Here is a 24,472-nt window from a genome sequence, read left to right as displayed (position 1 = left end):
TTAGTCTGGTGTGCTCCTGACTGTTGAAGTGAGAACGAACATGATGTTGAGATTGACAAAGCTTTCTGAAGCCTTCAGAAACAAGACTGGAGCAGCTTATGTGTGTGGTAAGAGATTTAAGGGGATTTAACTCTGAAATCAGCCACTCCACTGTGAAGTGAGTCTACCAGGGTGGGACAGTCAAAGCAAGGGTTAGCATCTAGACATTTAGCCTTCTTGAAGCAGACCACGAGATGCTAAAGGAAGTTTCAGAAAACCTTAAATGCTCATCATGGGACTTGCATCCATTAATCTTAAATTCTGCTACCAGAGGGTTGGTTAAGAAAAAGGACAACTATCTGTAGATATTTTTTTAATGAAATTAAGCTGAAGGAGAACTTGGACCCTGCATCACAACGATGATTCAAAACATTCCAGTAAATCGACCAAGGACTGGCTGAGAGTTCACAAATGGAAAGTCCAAAAGTGCAAGAAACTGTTGTCAGAGACTGACATGTTGACACAAGAAGATTCCCACTGAAGTTGTTTCAACCAATGGGATAACACCATCTGCTGGGGCATGGGGTATCCTAACGTTTTCTTCAGTTACAGCACGCATTTTTGTTGACGTCTTTCGACAGATGAATAAAATAAATGTATTTACGTGGAAATTAAAATACTTTCTATTTCCGAGGTAAATTATGAGATTACACATCCTTACATGTACAACTCTTAAAAAAAGAACAGAATATTTCATGAGATGTTTCACGATTTTCCAATTATTATAATTTACAAGTAGAAGTAAAACTACATATTTTGCCTTTTTTTTTGTATTTAGCCTTTTTAATAAAATCCGGTGCAACAAATTGCCTTAAGAATTCACCTACTGAATGGTAGAAGTTTACCATTCAATGAACTTCTGCAGTGTCCAGCAAATGACCAAATATTTGATGCAGTTGTGTCAAAGCCAGACGTTCCACATGCTAGCCCTGAAGGACTAGAGTTTGTCTAACCCTGAATTAGAGGCTGCAAAAACCTTGTGAATAAAACCAGCAGTTCAATTTTCAGTCGTTTTCCTTCATGCTTGAAGGAAACAGCCCTAAACATACATCTGATGCTACATGGATCAACGCTTTATTAGGTGTTCCAATGACCCAGCCAAAGTTCAAACCTGAATCCAATTAGAAGTCTTTGGCAGAACTTGCAGCATTTTCAATTCAAAACCTTCTGTCTGTAGGTGGGCAAAGCTTTTAGGGGCATTCCCGTAACAACTTCGCCGCAGTATATTCAGTGAACGGTGGTTCTCGACAGTATCGTCTCAGGGAGGTTGAATGCAAATGCATGTCTTGTACATTTTTATTTGTAGGAAATGTCGAAAACCACTTTTTCCCTGTCGCTTTCCAACCATGAGCTAGTTTGTGTAGGTCTGTCTCATGAAACCCCAATAACACACTTAGAGGATTTTGGGTGATATGTGACAGAATGTGAAAAGGTTCAATGAGCATGAGGAGCTTTCCAAGGCACTGTGTGCAGAAAACATGCATGAAAGAACCCAGCTGAGCTTCAAGTACGCAAATTTCTTTCTTGGTTGTGTTTAGGAGAGCTGCAGCAAACTAGAAAATAGCGACACTGAGAAATTTTGTTTTCTACTGTATGAAAAGTTCTTGAAATATTTATAAAGCTACTTGAAAGGCTCTATTTGGAATGCCTGAATTATACAAGGCCCATTAGAGACACTTTTGAAGGTATCATCTTAGAAGATTCAAATCATAAGAGGCTGAAAAGTTAACTTTTTATTCTGTAAATGACTTTTTTTTTTTGCAATTCTCAGTACAACTTTTAAATAAGGCATATGAAGCCATTTAGCAAAACTCAGTATTTTTTCTCAAGGTGAAAGTACAATATCAGTGACACCAAGATTATAGTACCATAGGCTTTCTAATATCAGAATCAGCTTTATTTTACATGTTTGTACAGTCAAACAAATGGTTCATGATATTTAACCAAAGACAAAAGAGAAATCCTACAACNCGCTGAGGCTCTCAGACAGCGGCGACTCCGGCTTTCAGCCCGTAAATCAGGCTCAGGTTGTTGGGAGATAATTTCCACTGTGTGCGGCCAAAAACACCCTCGCCCTGTATTTTAGGTTTCTTCAGTTTGCAGCCTCTTTCTTCCTTTCCTTTCTGTCAAGTGTTGGACACTTTGTGTGAGAATTGCACTTCATGGCTTTTGTCCTAAATCTTTGCAAGCCAGATGGCCGCTGCGTACACACACAGAACTCTGGTGAAATTGTACATATGCAAATCTGCTAACATATGCTCAACCTTCAATGTATAATCTTCCTTCCCTCACCGCTTACTGATGTAACTAATCCTCCCTACTACTTTGAAATGAAAAAGATTTTCTGCTGTGTGAAATTTCTGACAACGAACATTTAAAGGTTTAATTTGAGTAGGAAATTTAATTAGCCACAGTTAGCCACATTTGGTCGCGAAAGCCAATCATAAACATCGCTAATATGAAAAACAAAGTCTAATATTAGCGCGAGTGTCACAGCTGGATCCATCGCTCGGCTCTTTATCGTCTGCTCCACAACACTGGTCGGCCCGATAACCAATTACACCTCTTACGGCCCCCTCCAATAGCTTTAATCACTGATTAGGATTCCTCGTTCACAAAGCAGCTACTTAAAAGTAATTGCTCAATAAAGGGAGGGGAAGTTGTCGTATTAAGGAGGTGTTCCTGCTGCTTCTCTCATTAGCGACTCACTCGGAGCTTTCATCTCCCAATTGTCGCAAATGGAGTCGGTTTCATTCACAGCACAGGATCCGTCCTCCCCTCCTCCTGCAGCTCCCTGAATTCAGCTTGCCGCGCGCCGCCATAAAGCGCGATGCCATTAGCGGCCGCGCTAACCTGGAGCACAGAAGGAGCTCGCCTGCTTTGAGCTCTGTTGGTTTCTGATTTGTTGCAAATACAACATATCAAGTGACGTAAAAGGGAAGTTTTTTTGTTTTGTTTTGTTTTGTTTTGCTTGTTTGTTTGTTGTATTTATTTATTTTTTTTAGTGGGTTTGATTTCTGGTGGCGCTGGCCGGAGTGTGGAAATGCTTCTCAGCAAATGCAGCAGCTGCGGTGGGAACTTATGAGCTCTTGTTGTGACTCGTAAAAATATAAATGAGTTTTCCCAAAGAAGTTTTTCAGTTCAAAACATTCACTTTAAGATTGTTCTGAGTGAAAAAACAAAACAAAAAAAATCTCAAATATGCCATGATTTCAGTGGAGACCAGAAGAATGTCTGATACTGATGAGGAGAAAGGCAGCTTAGGAATTTCCTCCTGGAAAAGAGAAGTGGTAAAATACAGGGGAAACACAAGTGACATTTCCAATTGAATGGCAAATATGTCTGATTTTAGTCTTCCTTTTTGTAATATTTATAACAGAACTAGACATTCTCCCTGCTTGAATTCAGACACTTTTACACACCAGTTGGTCTGCAATGTTGCCCAATCGTCAACAAGTGAAAGACAAATCACCTCCTGCTCTGCAAAACCTAATTAGTTCTCCAATCTTAAAAAAATACATACAAACTTGTCACCTCAATGTTTTTTAGATTTCACTAAATTAACTAAGTAACATAAACTTGTGCAATTTTAGTCAGCCTAACTTAAGTTAACTTAATAAATCTGAGCATGTTGTAATTACTTACAGTATCCAAAGCTTAATTTTTTTTGTATATGTAAATAAATCCTTAGAATTGTTTCACATTAAAACAATTACTTTAATATCTAAAGAATCTTTTTTTCCATAATAAAAAAAGAAAAATGTAATGAATAAATTAGAACACCCCTTGTATGTATTCAATCTTAAAATGGTTAAAAACACAGTCGTTTTCCATCAGGTGGATATGATGAGAACACGCTGACACTCAGTACTTTACAGAAGGTTTGTCTTGTTCAAACCTCAGACTTTAATTAGTCTGGTGTGCTCCTGTCTGTTGGAAGTGAGAACGAACATGATGTTGAGATTGACAAAGCTTTCTGAAGCCTTCAGAAACAAGACTGTAGCAGCTTATGTGTGTGGTAAGAGATTTAAGGGGATTTAACTCTGAAATCAGCCACTCCACTGTGAAGTGAGTCTACCAGGGTGGGACAGTCAAAGCAAGGGTTAGCATCTAGACATTTAGCCTTCTTGAAGCAGACCACGAGATGCTAAAGGAAGTTTCAGAAAACCTTAAATGCTCATCATGGGACTTGCATCCATTAATCTTAAATTCTGCTACCAGAGGGTTGGTTAAGAAAAAGGACAACTATCTGTAGATATTTTTTTAATGAAATTAAGCTGAAGGAGAACTTGGACCCTGCATCACAACGATGATTCAAAACATTCCAGTAAATCGACCAAGGACTGGCTGAGAGTTCACAAATGGAAAGTCCAAAAGTGCAAGAAACTGTTGTCAGAGACTGACATGTTGACACAAGAAGATTCCCACTGAAGTTGTTTCAACCAATGGGATAACACCATCTGCTGGGGCCTGTGGTATCCTAACGTTTTCTTCAGTTACAGCACGCATTTTTGTTGACGTCTTTCGACAGATGAATAAAATAAATGTATTTACGTGGAAATTAAAATACTTTCTATTTCCGAGGTAAATTATGAGATTACACATCCTTACATGTACAACTCTTAAAAAAAGAACAGAATATTTCATGAGATGTTTCACGATTTTCCAATTATTATAATTTACAAGTAGAAGTAAAACTACATATTTTGCCTTTTTTTTTGTATTTAGCCTTTTTAATAAAATCCGGTGCAACAAATTGCCTTAAGAATTCACCTACTGAATGGTAGAAGTTTACCATTCAATGAACTTCTGCAGTGTCCAGCAAATGACCAAATATTTGATGCAGTTGTGTCAAAGCCAGACGTTCCACATGCTAGCCCTGAAGGACTAGAGTTTGACTAACCCTGAATTAGAGGCTGCAAAAACCTTGTGAATAAAACCAGCAGTTCAATTTTCAGTCGTTTTCCTTCATGCTTGAAGGAAACAGCCCTAAACATACATCTGATGCTACATGGATCAACGCTTTATTAGGTGTTCCAATGACCCAGCCAAAGTTCAAACCTGAATCCAATTAGAAGTCTTTGGCAGAACTTGCAGCATTTTCAATTCAAAACCTTCTGTCTGTAGGTGGGCAAAGCTTTTAGGGGCATTCCCGTAACAACTTCGCCGCAGTATATTCAGTGAACGGTGGTTCTCGACAGTATCGTCTCAGGGAGGTTGAATGCAAATGCATGTCTTGTACATTTTTATTTGTAGGAAATGTCGAAAACCACTTTTTCCCTGTCGCTTTCCAACCATGAGCTAGTTTGTGTAGGTCTGTCTCATGAAACCCCAATAACACACTTAGAGGATTTTGGGTGATATGTGACAGAATGTGAAAAGGTTCAATGAGCATGAGGAGCTTTCCAAGGCACTGTGTGCAGAAAACATGCATGAAAGAACCCAGCTGAGCTTCAAGTACGCAAATTTCTTTCTTGGTTGTGTTTAGGAGAGCTGCAGCAAACTAGAAAATAGCGACACTGAGAAATTTTGTTTTCTACTTTATGAAAAGTTCTTGAAATATTTATAAAGCTACTTGAAAGGCTCTATTTGGAATGCCTGAATTATACAAGGCCCATTAGAGACACTTTTGAAGGTATCATCTTAGAAGATTCAAATCATAAGAGGCTGAAAAGTTAACTTTTTATTCTGTAAATGACTTTTTTTTTTTGCAATTCTCAGTACAACTTTTAAATAAGGCATATGAAGCCATTTAGCAAAACTCAGTATTTTTTCTCAAGGTGAAAGTACAATATCAGTGACACCAAGATTATAGTACCATAGGCTTTCTAATATCAGAATCAGCTTTATTTTACATGTTTGTACAGTCAAACAAATGGTTCATGATATTTAACCAAAGACAAAAGAGAAATCCTACAACAACTGAAATCTGACGCCGCTTCATTTTTGTTTGCATTTTGTGAAGAACGAAGTTGTGCTAATTTCTTCTTCAGAGGTTTCTGTGCCACTTCCTTCAGTACTTCCTGGTTCAGTGCCACCACAGGCGAGGAGGGGAACAGGTTGCTCACAGGTTTAATTTGTTTGACTCAGCGCAGTGTGAAAGGAAACCGCACCAGTTCAAAGTGGAACAAATGTTTCAGTTTTGGTCCCCGATACAACCGAGTTTACAGGACTATCAAATGTGGAAACACCGTAAGATTTCAATAGAAATTCTTGAAGTATTAGAGTTATCATTTAAAAATTGCATTACCATCTCATATGTTAGTATATTCCCTTGGCTAGCAATGATAAAACTGTGGCCTCTGTCTGTTTTCTGTAGTGAATAATAGGTTCTTAGAAGCTTCAAACCAAATCCAGTATGTTCCATGGTAGAGCAAATTTTCTGCACTCTGTTTAGCCTTCATGTTATCTTTAAGCCTTGCTCTCTCTTGCTCTGCCTATATGAAATGCAGATATGTGTTGACGTGTAGAAAAAACTTTCTTTAGAAATAAAGCCTAGTGGATAAAGATATAAATCAGTCAATCCCTGTAAAACACCAACATGTTGTTGCACCTCCATAAAAATACAATGATTTGAAACGTCGCAATCCACCTGTCTTTTTGCCGTTTTTCAAATGTAGATTTTACTGAATTGAATGTGACAGACTTCATTTACGAGTCTGTTCCCATGTAGCACAACCAAGTTAATTGGCCTTAACTGACGTCTCGCATAAGGACCGCCACACGTACATTTGTTGCACTCTCGATGCCGACACATTTTCACGCAGCTCCATTTCAAAGCCACGCAGTTTAAAAAAAACGTGCAATTATGGAAATGAGCCGTAACATCACATGTGACTCGACCGGGGAACGGCGCAGCTCCTGGTTAAGTGACTGCTTCTCTGCTGACCCTGAGTAGGCAACAAACAGCTCCAAGGTCGAGTGCAGTCATTTGGGAGAAAACGGTTGCGCTCGAAGGGACTGCTGGGAACGCAAACACCGGCGGCGCACAAGCGCGTTCCGGTCCTAAATGTCTGGAGCGGCGAGGTGGAGCGGCGGCAGGAAAAGAAGGTCAAGAACCTTTCAGCAAAGACGCTAAGCAGCTCCCGTTCCGCATGCAGAAACCATAAGACCTGTTCAATAAATCATGCATCTCTGAAACATTTACAGCTCTTGTGTTTCCATGAAACGATAAGTCCTAAACATGTTGGATGTCTGAGAGAAATAGACATGAACTTAGTGTTCTAATTCTCTCTAAGCCACAAGTTACATGCGACGTACTCTCTCAAAAAGGAGGAGGAGGAGGAGGAGGAGGAGGAGGGTGGCGAGGCAGAGCCTTGTTGTGCAGAGGCATGTCTTCTGTTCGGTCCCAGAGGTTCAGAGGAGCTGTTACACTCTGGAGGGTTTTTTTTTTCTATGGAGGTCACAAGGTTATTATATAAACAATTCACATGGACGGCCTCAAACACCCAGCGGGAATGTTTAATGCAGTGCTCGCATTTTTTTCCCCCTTCGGCGTGGAGACGCAGACGTGTCCGGCTTGCGCCGCGCCGCATTATCTCCCAGCCTCCGTTTCCCCCTTTGCTGCGCGTTTCGCGGAGGCAGCCTGAAGACCGCGCTTAATTAATTTGGTCAGCTGCCTTGGATAAACTACACTGATGACATCAATTAGATCCTAATGAAAACAGATAAAAGCCACGGAAAAGCAAATGGAATTTCTGAGCAGGACTCATCAAAGTCTCTGCGTTGGAACAAATTCCCATTACGTCCCCCATAAAAGCCTTTAATTTGCAAAGCTCATGTCTGGTTTGGTACTTAGAAGTACACGGTCAAATGATTCAGTGTAAGTCGTTGCGCCGAGAAGAGCCAAATCAGAATTTAATTTGGCACGGAACCTCCTTATCCCGTCTGAAACATGTGGCGGGACGCAATCCTTGGATTAGCGCGGACTTCAGAAGCGCACACTTGGCATGTTTCGTGTCCTCTAGCGGAGCAGACACCTTGTGTGCCAGTTTGTAACACGACATTTTACATTTTCAATCTCGGGGAGCGGGGAGGGGAGGTGGGACACCCGTGCTTACTGCAGATTATTACTTCTTAGTTAAGCAAATTGCTGCAATTATGTGTGTCAGTCGATTGACGAGGGATAACGAGGCGCTGCTTCTTTTGTCTCCTCCACTCTCCTTCTCTCTCTAATAACTCCGTGACCTCTTTGAAAACGCCTGATTTGATTTTACAGCTGGAGACAGATAACGGTTCAGGCAAATGAAGATGAATCAATTAATTCAGCTGTTAGTGCTAATTTCTCAGCACTTTGCAGAGATGCTGGATTTAAACGACGTGCACCTCTTTACCGGAATGAGAGGAATAGACTGTTCTCGTGTCTGAAACTAGGAGGGAAAACGACATCTGGCATGTGGAAATTGGCACGTTGCTACCCGAAAGATTTGGTGATTTCACCAGGATAGACCGGCACAGAGTTGCACATAATTAACTGATGAAAACAACACAGAGTTTTCAGCATGGAAGCCAAATTATTCAGACAATCTGACCAAATGGGCCTTTGGTGACTCTGGAGGAGCTGCAGAACTCCACAGCTGAACTAAAACTATTGGTCATGTTCTCCAAAAATCGATTCCAATTAGCAAATGTTGGTGGGGAAAAAAAAACAACTAAAAAGAAAAAAGTTTCAACTAAAAGGACAGAATTTGGATCACTTTTACTGTTTAACCAAGTTTTGATAAAATAGTCAAATGCAGATTTGGGGGCAACTAAAGTCTTCTCTGGAGTAAAACTCACTAAGTAGAAGTATTCCTATTTACTGTGAAATTAAAAAGCCTGACTATTAAAACATCAAACATTTTCCAATCCAAGATGATTTTAATTTGTCTGTAATAATCGTACGCCGAGAAGGCGCAACTAAATTGTTTTAGTTCTTAGTTTTAGTTTTAATTAAAAATTTAAACATCTGTTTCAACCACATGTGTTGGCAGGCCAAATTTCAGTCATTTTTTAATTGTATTTGTGGGGGCGGAGCTACAAAATCAGTCGAGGGGCCCCCCAGGCCGCACTTTGGACACCAGCATGCGAAAGAAGACGATGTGGTCAGGTGAGACAAAGACAGTTATTTTGGTGTACATGCAAAACGCTCTGTGGAGTGGGAAACCACCTCCGTCTGACCACACCATTCCTATGGTGAAACATGGTGGTGGCTGTGTCATGCTGTGGGAAGGATTTTCTTCAGCAAGGACCAGGAAGATGGATGGAGTTGAATTCTAGGTAATACTGGGGGAAAAGAAACCTTTTATAGCTTGGAAAAGACAGAGGTTAAAGTTCACCTTCCAGCAGGACAATGACCTGTAGAGTTTGGATCTGTGGTGTCCAAACGTTTTACCACCTGGATCAAATGTGTCGAGGAGAAAGAGCTTGTGGGCCACAAAAGTTGAATTTTCATTTATTAAACATGAGTAAATGTTGTCTTCTATCTGCTCCATGTTAAACTGATGCTATAAAACACACACTGTTTTGCTAAAGCTAGCAAAGTGTGATCTTTGTGGTCTGGGTAATCTTTGTAAATCTCTGTTCTCACATATTTTCCCTATTTTAAAAAAAGCCATAGAGTGTTCCAAACTTTTGGTGTGAATTGTTTTCAGTTTTCTCCGTCTGAAATGAGTTTTCTCAGCCACAAGAACAGGATATGGGTCACTCTTTGGTTGAAACCGCTTGATAAATGGGTAGGCCACAGTCTGCTTTTGTGTTGCTGGATGCTTGCAATCCTTTTTACACCACATCTTCCAATTAAATTAAAAGCAAAATTCTTTGAGTTTTATGTAATTCCTTTGATTTTAAGAAATATATCTAGATCTTTTTAAAAAGGCCTGATATGAGTGAAAATTGTAGTCTCTGTTTTTGTTTTAAATATGCATCGGTTTTGGACCAAATTTGCAATGGACTTATGACACCCATTGTTTAGATCCAAACATGTGCATACGTAAGAATGGTCTAGTCCAAGTTGTGAATCATGGGTAAAACTTTGAATTTGATGTTTACAGAATCTCTCCACCCAATCAGAATGATGAACACGGACAAACTCTGCACTTTTCAGACTTGGTGAAATAAAACCAACTAGTATTTTTCATCCATGACAGTTGATCACAACTTGCAGGTGTTCTACCATCTAAAACCCCAATAATGTACAGATTAGAGTCGTAGCGATTCCTCGAATGATTCGAATACCTCGATTATTAAAATTCCTCGAGTCAAATGATCTGCCTTGAAGTTTCGTTAAATCATTTTTTATTATTCTGTGTTTGGCGGTGCAGAACAATCTGTTGCTTGCTAGTCTCGAGTCATAGATGTTTATTCTTTTACTTTTCCTGCCCCCCAATAATGTTTTATTCTTTAGGTTTTGTGTTCAGAAGAAACTCTTACATAATTGTGACAGTTTGCAGAAAAAAAATAGGAAGTTGTTAATAAACTATTTTTGTTTTTTCTTTGTGTGTGTGTGTGTGTGTGTGTGTGTGTGTGTGTGTGTGATTTCGCCTCCATCCCAGTGGACTACCCTCCCCCTCCACCCCCTGCCGAAGAGTTTACTGGTTTCCCATCACCGCCCGGTTCCTTCCCCCCTCCGCCGGCGGATAACTCATTCGATTACCAGGTAAGACGAGCTGCTGCATTGCATGCTGTTGGCCGTCGACTCTCATAGGGTCAGCACAGAAAGCAGAGACGGCATGGAGCTCCAACGCAAAACTTGTCTTTCAGTTTGAGCTGGGGCCAGCTGCAGAGAACCCAGGGACTCACACTCCGCTCTACTGCAGGATGGATGGAAGGCTGACACCTAATGGTGGAGCCCGGTCATTTAGCTTTGCCTTGCTAGTCATAATACCCACAGGCATCTATCCCCGTTTCGCCCCCCGGGATATGTGGCCTCCCAGCTCTCATCGACTCTCTCAGCACTTGACCTCTGCTGAGAAATCCTCCAAGTGCTTCACATTCCTTTATTCGGTGTTGGCAGCGAGGGTAGAAACGGCGAGCCAAACGCTTTCTGTCCAAATTATAACAAAGTGTTGAGTAAGGTGAATTTGGGGATTTCTGCTCAGCCGGAGCAATGCGGGGCCGAGCCGGCCGGCAGATCTGCCTCCCTGCACCGCCTTCAGATTTGGCCCTGGCTCAGAGGAATGCAGGGAGGTCCCATCCAAACGAGCTTCCTTTACTAGAAATCTATACAAATGTTTCTGCAAATCCTCAAAACTCCACACAATCGCAGTGGCTATGGGACAAGTTCTCACAGTTCATGGTACTGCTCCCCTTTCTACTTGTGGTTTAAAGCGACAGTATTATGTGTCTTCCAGGCACATAGTGCCATTTTATAGCAGAATTAATGAATTGTTATCTTCAGTTGTTATATTATCAGGTCTGAGAGGTAAAGATGAAGTATGGATTTTAAAGGGACAGTATTATGTAAAATTGACTTTTTTGAGCTTTTCATCATCTTATAATGTCATTCCTTAACCAAAAACATACCTGAAGTGTTGCTTTGATTCTTTCATGCATATTGGAGAAATCCTTTACTCTCCCATGGCATGGTGCAAAACATCTTGGTGGACCTAGCTCCTCCTCCTTGGAGCTGCAGTTTCTATGTGCCTAGAAAACTACTGTTCCTATAATATAACTTAATATAAGATTAATCTACTCTTTAATTTTTTTAGGCATTTAAGATAGTAACTGTTCATAGTCTCTCTGAAGAACCCTGCATAGAAAAGACCCTGATATATAAAGATTCCCTAATGTGAACTATTCAACTACAAATCAAAGTGAGTAATGATTGGTTACTGTAAAACACTTAAGACAGAAAAATTTGGGGTTAGAAACAAGTCAAAATAAAAACTGCATATCAGGGTTTTTCTTTTGTTTGTTTTTACCTAAAACTGATTTCCATTTTTAGGAACGGCAGACTAAGTGCCACCAGTGCTATTTCCAAGACCTCAACCCATTAAGATCCAGTCATTGGTTTTGCAACAAGGCAAAGGAAAACCACGTTCTGAACACACGTCAGACGGAAAAGCCTGAATAAGAGTCCAAAATGTGACTTTACACTGTTGAATGGGATAAAAATGCAACCTAACGGACCTTGTCGCTTAGAAAACCTCGCTGTCAGAATGTCAACTATTTTTCTGTCGTAAGAAGAAATGCCAACGTTACAAAGTACCCAAAGCCTTCTCACTTCTGCTTTCCTCTCAAAGCCTTAAATGGAAAAATACACATGTATAAATACATTTATTGAAACTTTCACCCCCCCCCCCCAAAGAAAAATCCCATTAAATGCCTTCCTTTAAAAAAACAAATGCATGCCAGCCACCAACTTCTTATTCTTTTATTCATCTTGGACTTCCCGTTTTCTGCTCTTCAGCCTCTAAAAGGATCTTGCTGGCAGTCTAATTCCCTAATATAGAACTGTTATCCTAATTATACATCCCCTAACCAAACCACAACTTTCCATTTTTCCTCTTTATCGGGCGGGGAAAAAAAGACGACGGTTATCAATCAGAACGTCTTTCTCTTGGCTCTAGCAGAGAAATCCTATATGCCAAATGAACAACACATGCATTAAACTGTATTTAACGTCGGAGAAGGCAGAAAAAGTGATCTTCATCACCCAGGCAGAGAGACGTGTGGATTACGACACGCAAAAAGACAAATATCTCGTTTTGGCCGCCATCCGCGTTGTAAATTCCCACAAAGACTGTGACTTCTTCCCCTCTTCCTCCTCGTTTTCACTGCTAAACAAGTTTGGCTGCTGTTTTATTTTTGAATATCTATTTTTTTTTTTTATTGGGTGGGCGGGGGGCTAAATTCCTTTGTTGATTCGTTCGGAGCCATTAGCGCGCCTCTTTGTTTACCCCCCGCTCGCGACTGCCTCAGATGTTTTTAGGGAGACGCTCTGCAGGCCCTGCCTCCGTAATGGCTTGTGACAGGTAATCCAAACACATAACATTAGAATGAGAAGCAGTCATTGATCCAAGCAACTGAAAAAGCCCCCGCAGGCAATTGCAAGAAGTCGTCTTGCAGTCACGAGCGCGGTTCAGAGGCCCTAAAAATACATCTGTCATTTTCGTGGAGAAATTCCCGGGAATTTAGCAGAAATCCCTGCCACTAATGGTCACGTCAGTTTAAGTGTTTCCCAGATATCGCGGTCACAATATTTGTGCTTCCTCTACTGGAATATTTAGGGGTCATATGATGTGATGAGGTAGCATATTTCTCTAAGGCAAAAAAAAAAAAAAAAAAATCCCGGAAATGTGGATTAATAAATCAGTAGGCGCTGTTGTAGCGTTCGTGATGCTTTCAAACCGAGCTCCCCCACAAACACGGCGCTTCTCGTCTCCATTAAGAGGAGATGTGGTGACAATATTAGTTAGAAAATATCCGGCTTTAATCTCGACTGCTGTTGCCTCTGATTGAATCGTCCCCGGCTGGGACCGCGGCGATCGTGTCGCTTCTTAATGGAAGAGCAGGAAGAAGCTGGAGGTGAATAGTGCACCAAGTTTACGAAAGCCTCTCTCTCTCTTTCTCTCTCTCTCTCTCTCTCTCTCTTTCTTTTTCTCACGCTCTCCCTCTCGCCGCCTCTCCCTCCAAGAAGTCTCCACGATTGATGTGCGGCTTTCGGGAGGATCGCGTGAGGTCAAGGTGAAACGGGAACTTTGAAAACCGTAATACAAAAGTCGAAGGACGGCAGGAAAGAAAGGAGGAGAGAGTGTCTTTGTGCGGTAGAGAGGCAGAGTTGCTCTGAGCTTGTTGAAGGCTTTGACATGAACTTTTAAAGGCAGTTTAACCCTGTCTAGCTCAAATCTTTTCTTTTAGCTGTGGCTCAGGTTAACAGACTTGGATTTTGAAAGTTTTGAAAAAAAGAAAGGAAGTTACAACAATCGGACGTGCACCAATCAGGATTTTCCTAGCAGAGACCAATTACCCGTTTCCTTTGAGGTCTGACTTACATCATTCCAGATTTAAATAATGCCGGATTTTTTTTCTAAGTTTATAAATATGCTACATTCTTCCAACACAAGTGAATGAATTCCAAGTTTATTCCAATTTATGCATCAGACCTTTCTCCAAACTTTATCAGACTGTTGTTGATCTGCTTAAAGGACCTTTGCAGATCCAGCACTTCCTGTCCTCCACCCTTAAGGAGAACAAAGCAAAAACTAGTCAAAAAATGACTAAACAAAATAAAAAAAAACAAAGAGGAGGCATCAAATAGGTATTGTTTAAAAGTTATTTCCAGATTAAGACTCCAACTGATTATTTTAGTTGTCGATTATTCTTTCGATAATTCTGATGAGTAATCCATCGATGAGTTAAAAAAAATAACTGGCACATATTGCAGAGTATATTTAACCACTTTATCCATTTTAATACAACATTAAAAATGCATTAAAATGCAAATAAAGAAGTAATTCAATTATTTTCTAAATAAGAAAACAAACATTTTATTGCCTGAAATGCGATGACAGCATTCTTTTAGTGATCACTTTATCATTTGTAGTAAAGGTTGAATCTGCAGCTAAACATATTCCTTCAAACATCAACATGTGAAAAGTTAAGCTCCTTCTGCTTGTCTTAACATCATTACAGTGTAGAGCTGACCTGTTCACTATTTTGTCATTTAACAGATTAATAACTGGAAAGAAATGCATTTGCTTTTTTGTATAGGTTTGGCCTAATTATTGCTCTGACTGTGTTGTTCTTTCAGCAAATGGCCTGTTTCAGAGTCTGCATGCTCCAGTTAACTCCAGTTAATCGATTACTAAATTAGACAATTATTTCAATAATGGATAAATCACAATAAATCCAATTAATTGTTTCAGCCCTGTTTGCACATTAAATATTCAGCAACCTAATCATAACTCTGTGTCTCCTCTGGATCTGGGATGGTCTGAAGTCTGAATTTAAGACTTAAGACTTTCTTTAAAACCATTGACTATTTTAATAGCTGCTTTTAACACTTAATTTCTAAAATATTCCTCCATGTGTTGCTATGGTTACAGCAATTATGTGTCGACAAAGACGACTAATAGGTAGCTTTTGTGAATTGTTGCAAACGATGTATGGACTGAAAATGGTGGAAGGTTTTAGCTTTGATGCGCTTAATGATTTATTCATTAAGTGCATCAAAGCTAAAACCTTCCACCATTTACATATATATATATATATATATATATATATATATGTTTGTCTTTTAGTCCTTGACTTATCAATTGTAGCCGGACAACAGAAAAAAGGCTAATCCCAATCTCTGGCCAGTTGATGGATGCCTCTTTAATGTCAATATCGGGACACAAACAGTCGGAGTGTATCCTATTTAAATATTCAAAGCACTGATTTTTACATCAAGTTTAGTTGTTTTAAAATAAAAATCCATTTCATTCTCTAGTAATGAGATCTAATGTTAAGCGGGTGTCAGCTCAAGGGCCAATAGCACGTTTTAAAAATGTAACTTGCTGGTGAAAGAACAAAAGTATGGAAGTAACACGGTAAACGTGCCTTTCACATTGAATATAGATTCCCCCTCCCAGCATTCTTTTCTTTGTAAAGCTTAGTGAGTTATTATACATGCCATGTGTCCCGGCATTCAGGACGCACTCAGCTTTTTTTCAGACAGACATGTTACCTCCTGCAGCCTGCAGCATAGTTTGAAACCAGCAAAAAGCCTAAAAAGAGCCATGCTTGGATGGAGGTATTTCCAGACAAACGGCATCATCTTTATTTTTAATAGAGGACCCGTCCAGAAGAACTGGAGGTCGGGGAATGTTTATCCGATAGAAATAGGAGTAATGTTGGCTAGCCAACATTAGTCAAGGCTAGCCACGTAGGAGAACTCTGGCCAGAGATGCATTCTTCTCAAGGTTGTCCTTGATATGCATTTCTAGTTTCTCTAGAAAGTCCAGCTCATTTGGGGAGGTGTGAAGGAGCAATCAAACTCTCCCTGAAAAAGAGATCTCTGGTCGGCCTACAGACCCAAGTCTCAGTTCGGTTGAAGTGAACTCTAGTGCGGTTTGAATGCATAAATGAACGCAAGCAGACCTGACACCGCTCCAAAAGCAGGAAATGGCTGTAGTGCAGGGCATTCTTGGTAAATACAACCAAAACAAACACAAGAGTCTAACGCTAGCGGGAAAAATGGCTCCTGGTCTTTTACCAAAGATAGAAAAGCTTACAATGGCTAAAACCTGACACCACTCCATTTTTGTTTACATTTTCTGAATAAGGAAGTTGTGTTCATGTTTCCTTCAGTAGTTCTCGGTGCAGTGCCACCACAGGTGAGGAGGTTTTTGAAACAGTTTGTATTGTTTGACATAGAGTAGTGTGAAAGAGAACCGCATCAAGTGAAAATGTAACAAATGTTGCAACTTTATTCCCCAATTGAACCAACACCTGACAGACACTTTGTCCCAACTGCAGGTTCTTCAGGATGGGCTACATGTTACTCCAACACAATCTATCTACTCTCCTTCTCATACAGAGTGGCAAGCTTAAGTGCTAGCCACCAGCCAGGCTAATGCTAGCATGCCTGCTCTTTGTTTTAATATGACTCATTGATATTTAAGCTTGTAACATAATTTTTAGCACAATTTCAGTTATTGTCTTTGGTTAAAACTGAGTGGAAAAACTTATCCTGCTGCATAACTTTGCACTTTGTCAAACGTCATAAAGTGTAATGACTGGTGTTTCAGCTGCTCTCTCCACTAAAAACTGAGGGTATTTAAGCACAGCACGCAGAGGACGTCACATCATCGGTTCATACGCTCATACTCCGTTTGTGTCAGTGTAAAAGTCCAACATTTGGGTTGCAGTGTGTCAGTCGTTCTCTAAAGCCGGGTGTGTTGTGTTTTCTCTCAGATGAAACGACCTGAGAAGACTCTGGAGGAGAGGCGCTCCAGCCTGGATGCAGAGATCGACTCTCTCACCAGCATCCTGGAAGACTTGGAGAGCAGCTCGCCCTACAAGCCACGAGGCACGCAAGTAAGTCTCGGGCTCAGATTCACACTTTGACAAGAACTCGAAGAGAACTCACAGCGACCCGCACAAAACAGCCAGGAAGCTCCCAGATCACTCCTAAACATTCATATTTATTCCTACTACACAGGAATATTCACGAAGGTGGTTGAGAAAAAAACTGTCTGTGGATCGGAAATCCTATATTATACTGAAAGACAGCGTACGTCTCCTAGAGGTCATCTGAGTTCAGACAGACTTGGGAATCAATCACTACTTGACTTGTTTGTGGAGAAAACCAAATGCAGGGCGGTAGTTGGAGTTTCTTAACAATGTTGGCGTGTTTGACTGAGACCTGAGCGACAATCTCACATCACCACCGTTCTGGTCAAGCAGGATTCTGATCCTAGCAGAAATTTTATTTACGTCTTGCATAAACGGCCAGCGCAAGATTGTATTTTTCCTTAAGGCACGCGTTGCACGTTCACACCACAACTGCCTGAGCTAAACAGTTTGTAGTTTGTCATGAAGGAACTAGCTAAGCCTGGTGGTGAGCTCTCTGTGTTTTCATGTTGAAAAAGGTTGAAAGTTGACAGGAAGTTTGAAAATGTGACTAAATGATGTGTTATTGGAAGACAGTATTAACAATACCAACACACCACCAGTAATCTTAAAAAGACAAAGAGTAAAATACTATTAGAATATATATAATTTTCTTTGCACTTGTTTTTATGCTTAATTTAATATTTTTAGGGTAAAAAATTAAAGTGTTTGTTATTAAGGTTTCTTGTGTTTTCCCAAATCCTACTTCTAAAGGTTCTCTCAAAATGGATGATTTGGAAATTGTCCTGGGATATTTTCAAGAAAATGAACATGCTTCTATTGATCATAAAGTTGCACAAAATGGAATAATGAAAATATACATGGCAATTTTCCAAAAACTCAGATTTTTTTTATAAAACATTTTTGCTGTATGGTGATATTTTCAGTCGTATTGAAATTTGTGTTTTGTAAAAGTGCAATGGAAACACTTTGTATGCAGCATCAAGGTCATCCTTTGTAGCCACTGGACTCCTTGGACCGTGTCCAGCTGCCTCCACCAAAACTCTCAGCATTGAACAGTTCATCAATAGTTCAGTGTCATTCCAAAGTGTTGAATCCACAGCTCTTCTGTAAAGTAACCAATTACAATTTCCCAAAAACACCACATATATACACAACCACTTCCAAGAAGAAGGGGCTTCTAACACCAATACCTCAATAAAATCCCGATTTGTAACTATTTACAGCCATGATTTTTAATGAGCAGACTTATTCACCTGTGATTTTGATTATATTTCTTATTTCATGGAAAAAGCTCAATTAGAAAATTGTGGGGGTTTTTGTTCGACATTAGCAGAATGTGGAAAACATTTTGCAAACGTTTAAGGAAAACACAGCTACAGAGGGATCATATCGATGCCGGTATGGGTGAAGCACCTTATACATCATCCATTTTGAGTGGAAGGTGGCACGAGTTCGGTCTGCGGCGAATTACAAAAGTTTCGAATGTGCAGGATTGATGCGCATGATCCCTGAGGCCTAGATGAATGAGTCAGTGATGAACCTAGCTTTAGCCTGAAGCTATATGCTCAGGGAAACTGGACAGATGCTACTAGTTATTAACATGTACAGATTTTCCCTGTAGAAAACATACCAACATGTATCCTGACAGAAATACTGCCATGACAAAATGAGTCCTGACCTATATCATTAGTCGATACGAAACGATATTAAGAGCAACTTGAAAAAGTCAAAGCCTTGGGCAGTTTAACTAAATTATTTGACACACAATAAATGTAGGACATGTGAATAAAAGAACAGAAAAAAAACCCCTCCAAAGCAATTGTGTTTAGACTGGGGAAGCTCTTTAGGGCTTAGGGCAGCATGCGGATAATTTCTCCAGTGAAATATTCGAGGCAAACTGTAATACCTGAAAGGATTGCGATCGGTGAGGACCGTGCACACGGCGGAGAAAAGGTTACTGAAGTTTAAAAAGTCTGAGAAATGTTCTGAGGCTCATTCTGTAGATGTTTCCTGTGTTGTTCCCATGTCTCAATGTTGTCTGTTTTCGTTATTTATTGAAGGAGGCATACATAAGACTGAAAACAGAGCTAAGATGGTAAATTATTGACACGGCGTTTCATTTAGGTACAGACGAGGTTCTGTGCCCTCATACAAGATGCACATGCTTAGATCCACGGGCCTTGTGTGTGTGTGTGTGTGTGTGCGTGCGTGCACGCGTGTGTTTCTGTACGCACGCAAACGAGTCTTTATTCATGTGCAGGGAAAACTCTCAACTGCGGTCGGGTTCAAATGTGAAACGGCGTCGCTGTGGGAAATGGCGCAAGACGAAGTTTGGTTCGCAAATAGTCTGAGGAACCTGGTGTTTTCAGGGAAGTTCGCAGTGAGACAAAGAGAGAAAAGGGACGACGGCTGCTGGCGCTGACGTCCTTTGGTGTTGGCTCGCTCGGCTTTGTGGTTAGAACAACCAATGGGGTGGGATGGCGGGGGGGTGCTGGTATCAACCAAGTTAGAATTATTGCCCCACTCTGAAGAAACAGCAGATACCATAAGAAAGGAAGTGAACATTGTGGCTTTGAAATTATACATGTTAAGAGGAATGAGGCGAGTGAGTGTGTTGATGTGCGGCGCCTCGCTACAGTTGAACGTTTTCACATTTTGTCACGTTACGACCGCAACCTTCAGTGTGTTTTTATTGGGACCTTAGGCTGTAGATCCACACGCGGCTGCACGCAGTCATGAATGCAACTCAAATTATTACGTGGTGTCCAGATTTTCTTCCAAAAACAAAAAATAAAAAATACAACAAGGGCGGTGTGTGTTTGAGTTCAGTCCAGGTTACGTTGGTATGAGGCAGGACAATAGATCAATAACAATATATGTTGCAATAGACACGTCATCAGTAACAATAGATAGAAGGTCTGATAGTCAATAGTTTCACTCAACTCGGATCCAGAACCACACAGCATTCTGGGGGATTTAGACAGAGGGAAGGCTTTAGGCGCTCAACCTCTCACAGCTAAGCATCAACTAACTCACTCACTCTTTGGTTACCTAGCAACAACCTGTTGAGTAACTTAATACTCTTTAAACAATATAAAACAATGGCCTTGAGTGAAAACTGTGGATAAAACAGGAAAGGCCGTGTCACCAGTTTGGCAGTATTTCAGATATCTAAAACAAATCTATCACTTTTGATGTCGACTGATTTAAAGCTCTTACATCGTGGTATATTTTTCAGAGCAACATGAAGACCAAGAAACACAGTTGAGTAATAAAACTGTGAGGAAGTTTAAAGCAGATTTAGATGGTTAACAAAGTTCCAAATATTTGGTTGGAGTCACAATTTTCAACTTCCAGCTTGGCAACAACTAAACATGTAGCCAAGACTAAAATGGAATGGTTTAAAAAAAAAAGAAGACAAAAATCATGTTAGTCAGACCTAAGTCCAGTTAGAAATTTGTGACAAGAACAAAAAAACAACAGATGTAATCTCAATAAAATATTGAAGTATTTGGTTGTAACGTGACACGATATGAAGGTACTCGACTCCTTCTCTATGTTTTCCTGTAGTGTGTTTGGATTGACACCTCCCAGCTTTCTGTTTAGAACAAACATTTTGTTTGTGTGTTTTAAGGTATTTAGGGATGATTCCTGTGTAATGTTTGTGAAAATATAATTTAACTGAACAGCAGAGAGGTGTTTGTGCTGAAGTCCCATTGATTTCGTAATTTGTACATTTGTACGTAACTTCACAATATGTACTATTTTACATCGGGGCATTTTCAAAATTCTTTCTCTTTGCCAGATTTCAACAAAATGACAAAGTGTCTATTATTAATATTATTACTATTACTATTTATTTTTGTTCATACTCAGAAGTCTGCATCGATTTGCTTTTGAATTGGCTTTAAATTGTATTACTTTGGGTCAAAATTTTAGGAAATCTTATCAGCAGCTTCTACCTGCAGTACGCAGCTGAATCTTTGGCCCATTCCTTCTTCAGAGCCAGATATTATTGGGTCCGATTTAAAGGCCACCTGTTCAACTTTGCTCAGTCTGTTTTTTTTTTTGGTTTTTTTTAGCAGGGCTTTGTAATGATCTCCTAAATCTTTCCTTTCTTGCCCTCAAGTCACTTTGAAACCACTTTGGCTTCACAGTTGGTTTGGTCGTCTCAGGTTTGCCAGCATCCTGCTTTTGTTGGACTTTTAGATTTATGCTGAAAACCCATTCAAGTCCATTTCGATACAGAGAAAGATGTTCTTAATATCCATCCCTTAGTGCTACCTGCAGCGTTTCACTGTAAAACCACGAGAAGAAGGAAACGCAGAAGACATCCTGATACCGATATATACATACAACCAGCAGCTGCTTAGCTTAGCAGAATTACTTCCCTTTTGAGGTCAACTTTACCTCCAAAACCTTAACACTGTTACACTAACATTAGCATGTACTTCTTTTAAACATGGGTAAACACTCCAGAGCAAGGTTGATGAGTCCATCGCCATGGCAATAACTGTCTGCCAAACATGTTTTTCTTTATTGGTGAAAGTGAGAGAAAAAGACCTTCTACTAAAGGGCTTACCTGGCCTCCCTGGTTATGTTGGAGACAAATTATATTATCTGATAATAATTGTAATGTTTTCAAAGCTGTCGAACATTTAGAAAACGGTTATCTTGAGTTTGTTTAGTTTTCCTGTGAGGTTCCGGATGGAAGCAGGTGTTTTCTGGTTATGGGTGACGGTCAGATTCCTGCTTCTTGGACTGATCGCTGCACTGAACACATGTAGCTAAATAAATTTAGCAGTGAGTGTGTAGTAGTGTGTGTAAGACAGAGCAAAAAGAAGAAGTGCTCCACAGCCTCAGCATAGACTCAGAAACATAGAAATGACATATGACCTGTAAGTGAATGTCAGCTTTCCTCATTCACGCATACACACACTGTGTGACGTTGCCCCTTCCCCTAAGCAGAACAGGAAAAACACCACGAATGCTGTTCTAATTTCTTATTGTATTATTGATTATGCAATTTACATGAAAATAAAGCATGAAGACTGCGACAGACTGGTGACCCGTCCAGGATGTACCCCGCCTCTCGCCCGGAACGTTAGCTGGAGATAGGCACCAGCACCCCTCCCGACCCCACTGAGGGACAAGGGTGTTCAGAAAATGGATGGATGGATAAAGCATGAAGACAAACCAGGAAGCCGAATTTGATGACAAAACTCTTGATTGGTGCGTCTCTCCCAATAATGGTCGTCCTCTGAAATAACGCTCGTTCTTGAACTGATTCAGTTCGATGCTTTCAAACTTCACTGCTTTGTTGAGAGCCGACGGCTTTTCCACCAGTTTGGAGAATCAAAGACGCGTTGTCAACTATAGCTGAATGCTGCTTCTCCATGTTTGGTTCTGGTTCTGGGGATGCAGAACAGAACCAGAACCAGAAGACCTGGGAGGTCTGGAAGGTTGATACAACAGCAGCAGATCTTTAATGCTGCTGTGGTGCTAAGCCATTCAGTGATTTATAAACTAAAAGAATCATTTTAAAATCTGTTCTCTGAACTGAGTGATGTGCTCCATCTTCCTGGTTTTAGTGAGAACTCGAGCAGCAGCATTCTGGATCAGCAGCTGCAGAGCTGTGAAGACACTGTGAAGAATCAATGCAATGTGACTAAAGATAAAAACATGGATGAGTTTCTCGATTTCAAAGTCAGGACAGTGTTTGTAGAGGGTATGACTAGAAAGCATCCTTGTTGAGTCTTCAGCCTAAAACACTCAAGTATATAGAAAAGTGAAGGAGCGAAGCGGTCGGTTCTGAAAGACTTTGGTCCTCTAAACTGCTGCATGTGCTTTTTTCCCCCAGCGTAGAATATAGTTGAAGTGTGTATCTTTCTTAGAGGGAAAAATGTAGATTTCTATATTAGAGCTGGAGTCTGAAAGCTTTTGTCAGCAGGTGTTTAAAAATGGATGAGTACTGGTACAGCTGTGTGAGGGGCCAGCCCCTGACTGGGCCGGGCCGGGCTGGGCCGTCGGAGTGGTTCTACCTGTCGAGATCAAAGTCGTTGAAAGCCTGAATGTTGTGCTGGCTTTTGTGCGCACGCGTTCTCCTGACGCGTTTTAATCTGAATTTCTCTGAATCCGTTTCTGATGCAACTCTGGGTTTTCTCTTATCTCCATGGCCTTTTATGCTTTGGCCATCAGAACCGTTTGCGTGTGCAGGAGATTTAGCTCCATTTGATTGGTTCCTTGACATACACAGAAACTCGTGCCGACCCCTCCTTCACCCCCGTCTCATCTGATGCTGATTGTAGCTGATTAACTCTGGTTGACCTTTTCCCCTGTCCAGCTGCTCCTGTCAGTCAGTACCAGCTCTCCTTTAATACATACAGTATTCTGCAGCGTAACAGCAGAGTGTGTGTGTGTGTGTGTGTGTGTGTGTGTGTGTGTGTTTTTTTTTTGTTTTTTTTTCACAGGCCAGCTTTCGTGCTATAGCTCCACTGCTGCTGCTGCACAATAACCTTCCGCTCCTGCGAGCAAACGAGTAACAAACGCTCCTGAAATGCAGCTTTTTGCACTCGGAATGTCTGGAAAAAGGAGTCTTGCCGAATGAAAACGGAATGGTGCACATTCATAAAAATCCAAGCATCGTTCCTGCAAACGTGCAGCGGTACTTCAGAGACATCAGAGGAAACTTTTGTTTGCCTTAGTCGGTATTCTATGTGGCGTGATGGTGGGTAATGAAATGTTATTGTTATGTAATTCCCATTTGTTCTCTTGCCGTCTTCCATATTGGATGCTTTTTGTTTTTGGACACAGTTAAAGCTTTTTAGACACGATCCTGGAACGACCAACATTACGTTCATGTTCTCTTTGTGTGGCACGTCAAATCCAGTAGCATTTGACATTTATTGAGTAGACCATTTTAACTCATAAAAACACTTTGATCATCTGCCTGGATGTTTAGTATTGAGCGATAAATTGATTTTATTGACTAATTAAATTTTATGTTTTATGATGATTTAATCTTTTGGAATATCTGGATTTATTTTTTTTTTTTTTCACCAATGCGCTCTTTGGGCCTCCGTAGATTAGAGTGATGTCGGCCCCCCAGGGCCGGCCTTCTGTTGTTTCAGAGCTTGAATTTATTCATACTTGAAATTCAAGTCAACTCCCAGAATGGACGACTAAAACAAATGCAAGCATATGAAAATATTTTCTGTCCCTTGTGATTTCTTTTTAAAAATAAATTGATGGTCACAAAAGGAAAGTTGATGACAAATTAAAGAAAAAGATATGACCAATTAATCAGAACAGCCTCCAAAGAAATTAAAGGTGAACTCAAGGTCAAAGTACATCAGAGTCAACAGGATGCTGACCCAAAACGGCTAAAAACAGC

The 24,472-nt window shown here is 40.4% G+C and overlaps 1 protein-coding gene across 1 annotated transcript in view; it reads left to right on the top strand.

The window, feature by feature from the left end:
- Positions 1 to 24,472, top strand: part of lpp (LIM domain containing preferred translocation partner in lipoma) — a 199,289-nt gene that overhangs the window by 74,739 nt on the left and 100,078 nt on the right. Inside the window, exons 5-6 of the mRNA XM_007571364.2 lie at positions 10,572 to 10,675; positions 16,918 to 17,040. Of these exons, the coding sequence (XP_007571426.1) occupies positions 10,572 to 10,675; positions 16,918 to 17,040 (227 nt within the window). The remainder of the gene's footprint in view (positions 1 to 10,571; positions 10,676 to 16,917; positions 17,041 to 24,472) is intronic.

Source organism: Poecilia formosa, unplaced genomic scaffold (genome assembly GCF_000485575.1).
Source record: "Poecilia formosa unplaced genomic scaffold, Poecilia_formosa-5.1.2 Scaffold279, whole genome shotgun sequence".
NCBI lineage: Eukaryota > Metazoa > Chordata > Actinopteri > Cyprinodontiformes > Poeciliidae > Poecilia > Poecilia formosa.
This window is presented reverse-complemented; position numbering and strand designations above follow the sequence as displayed.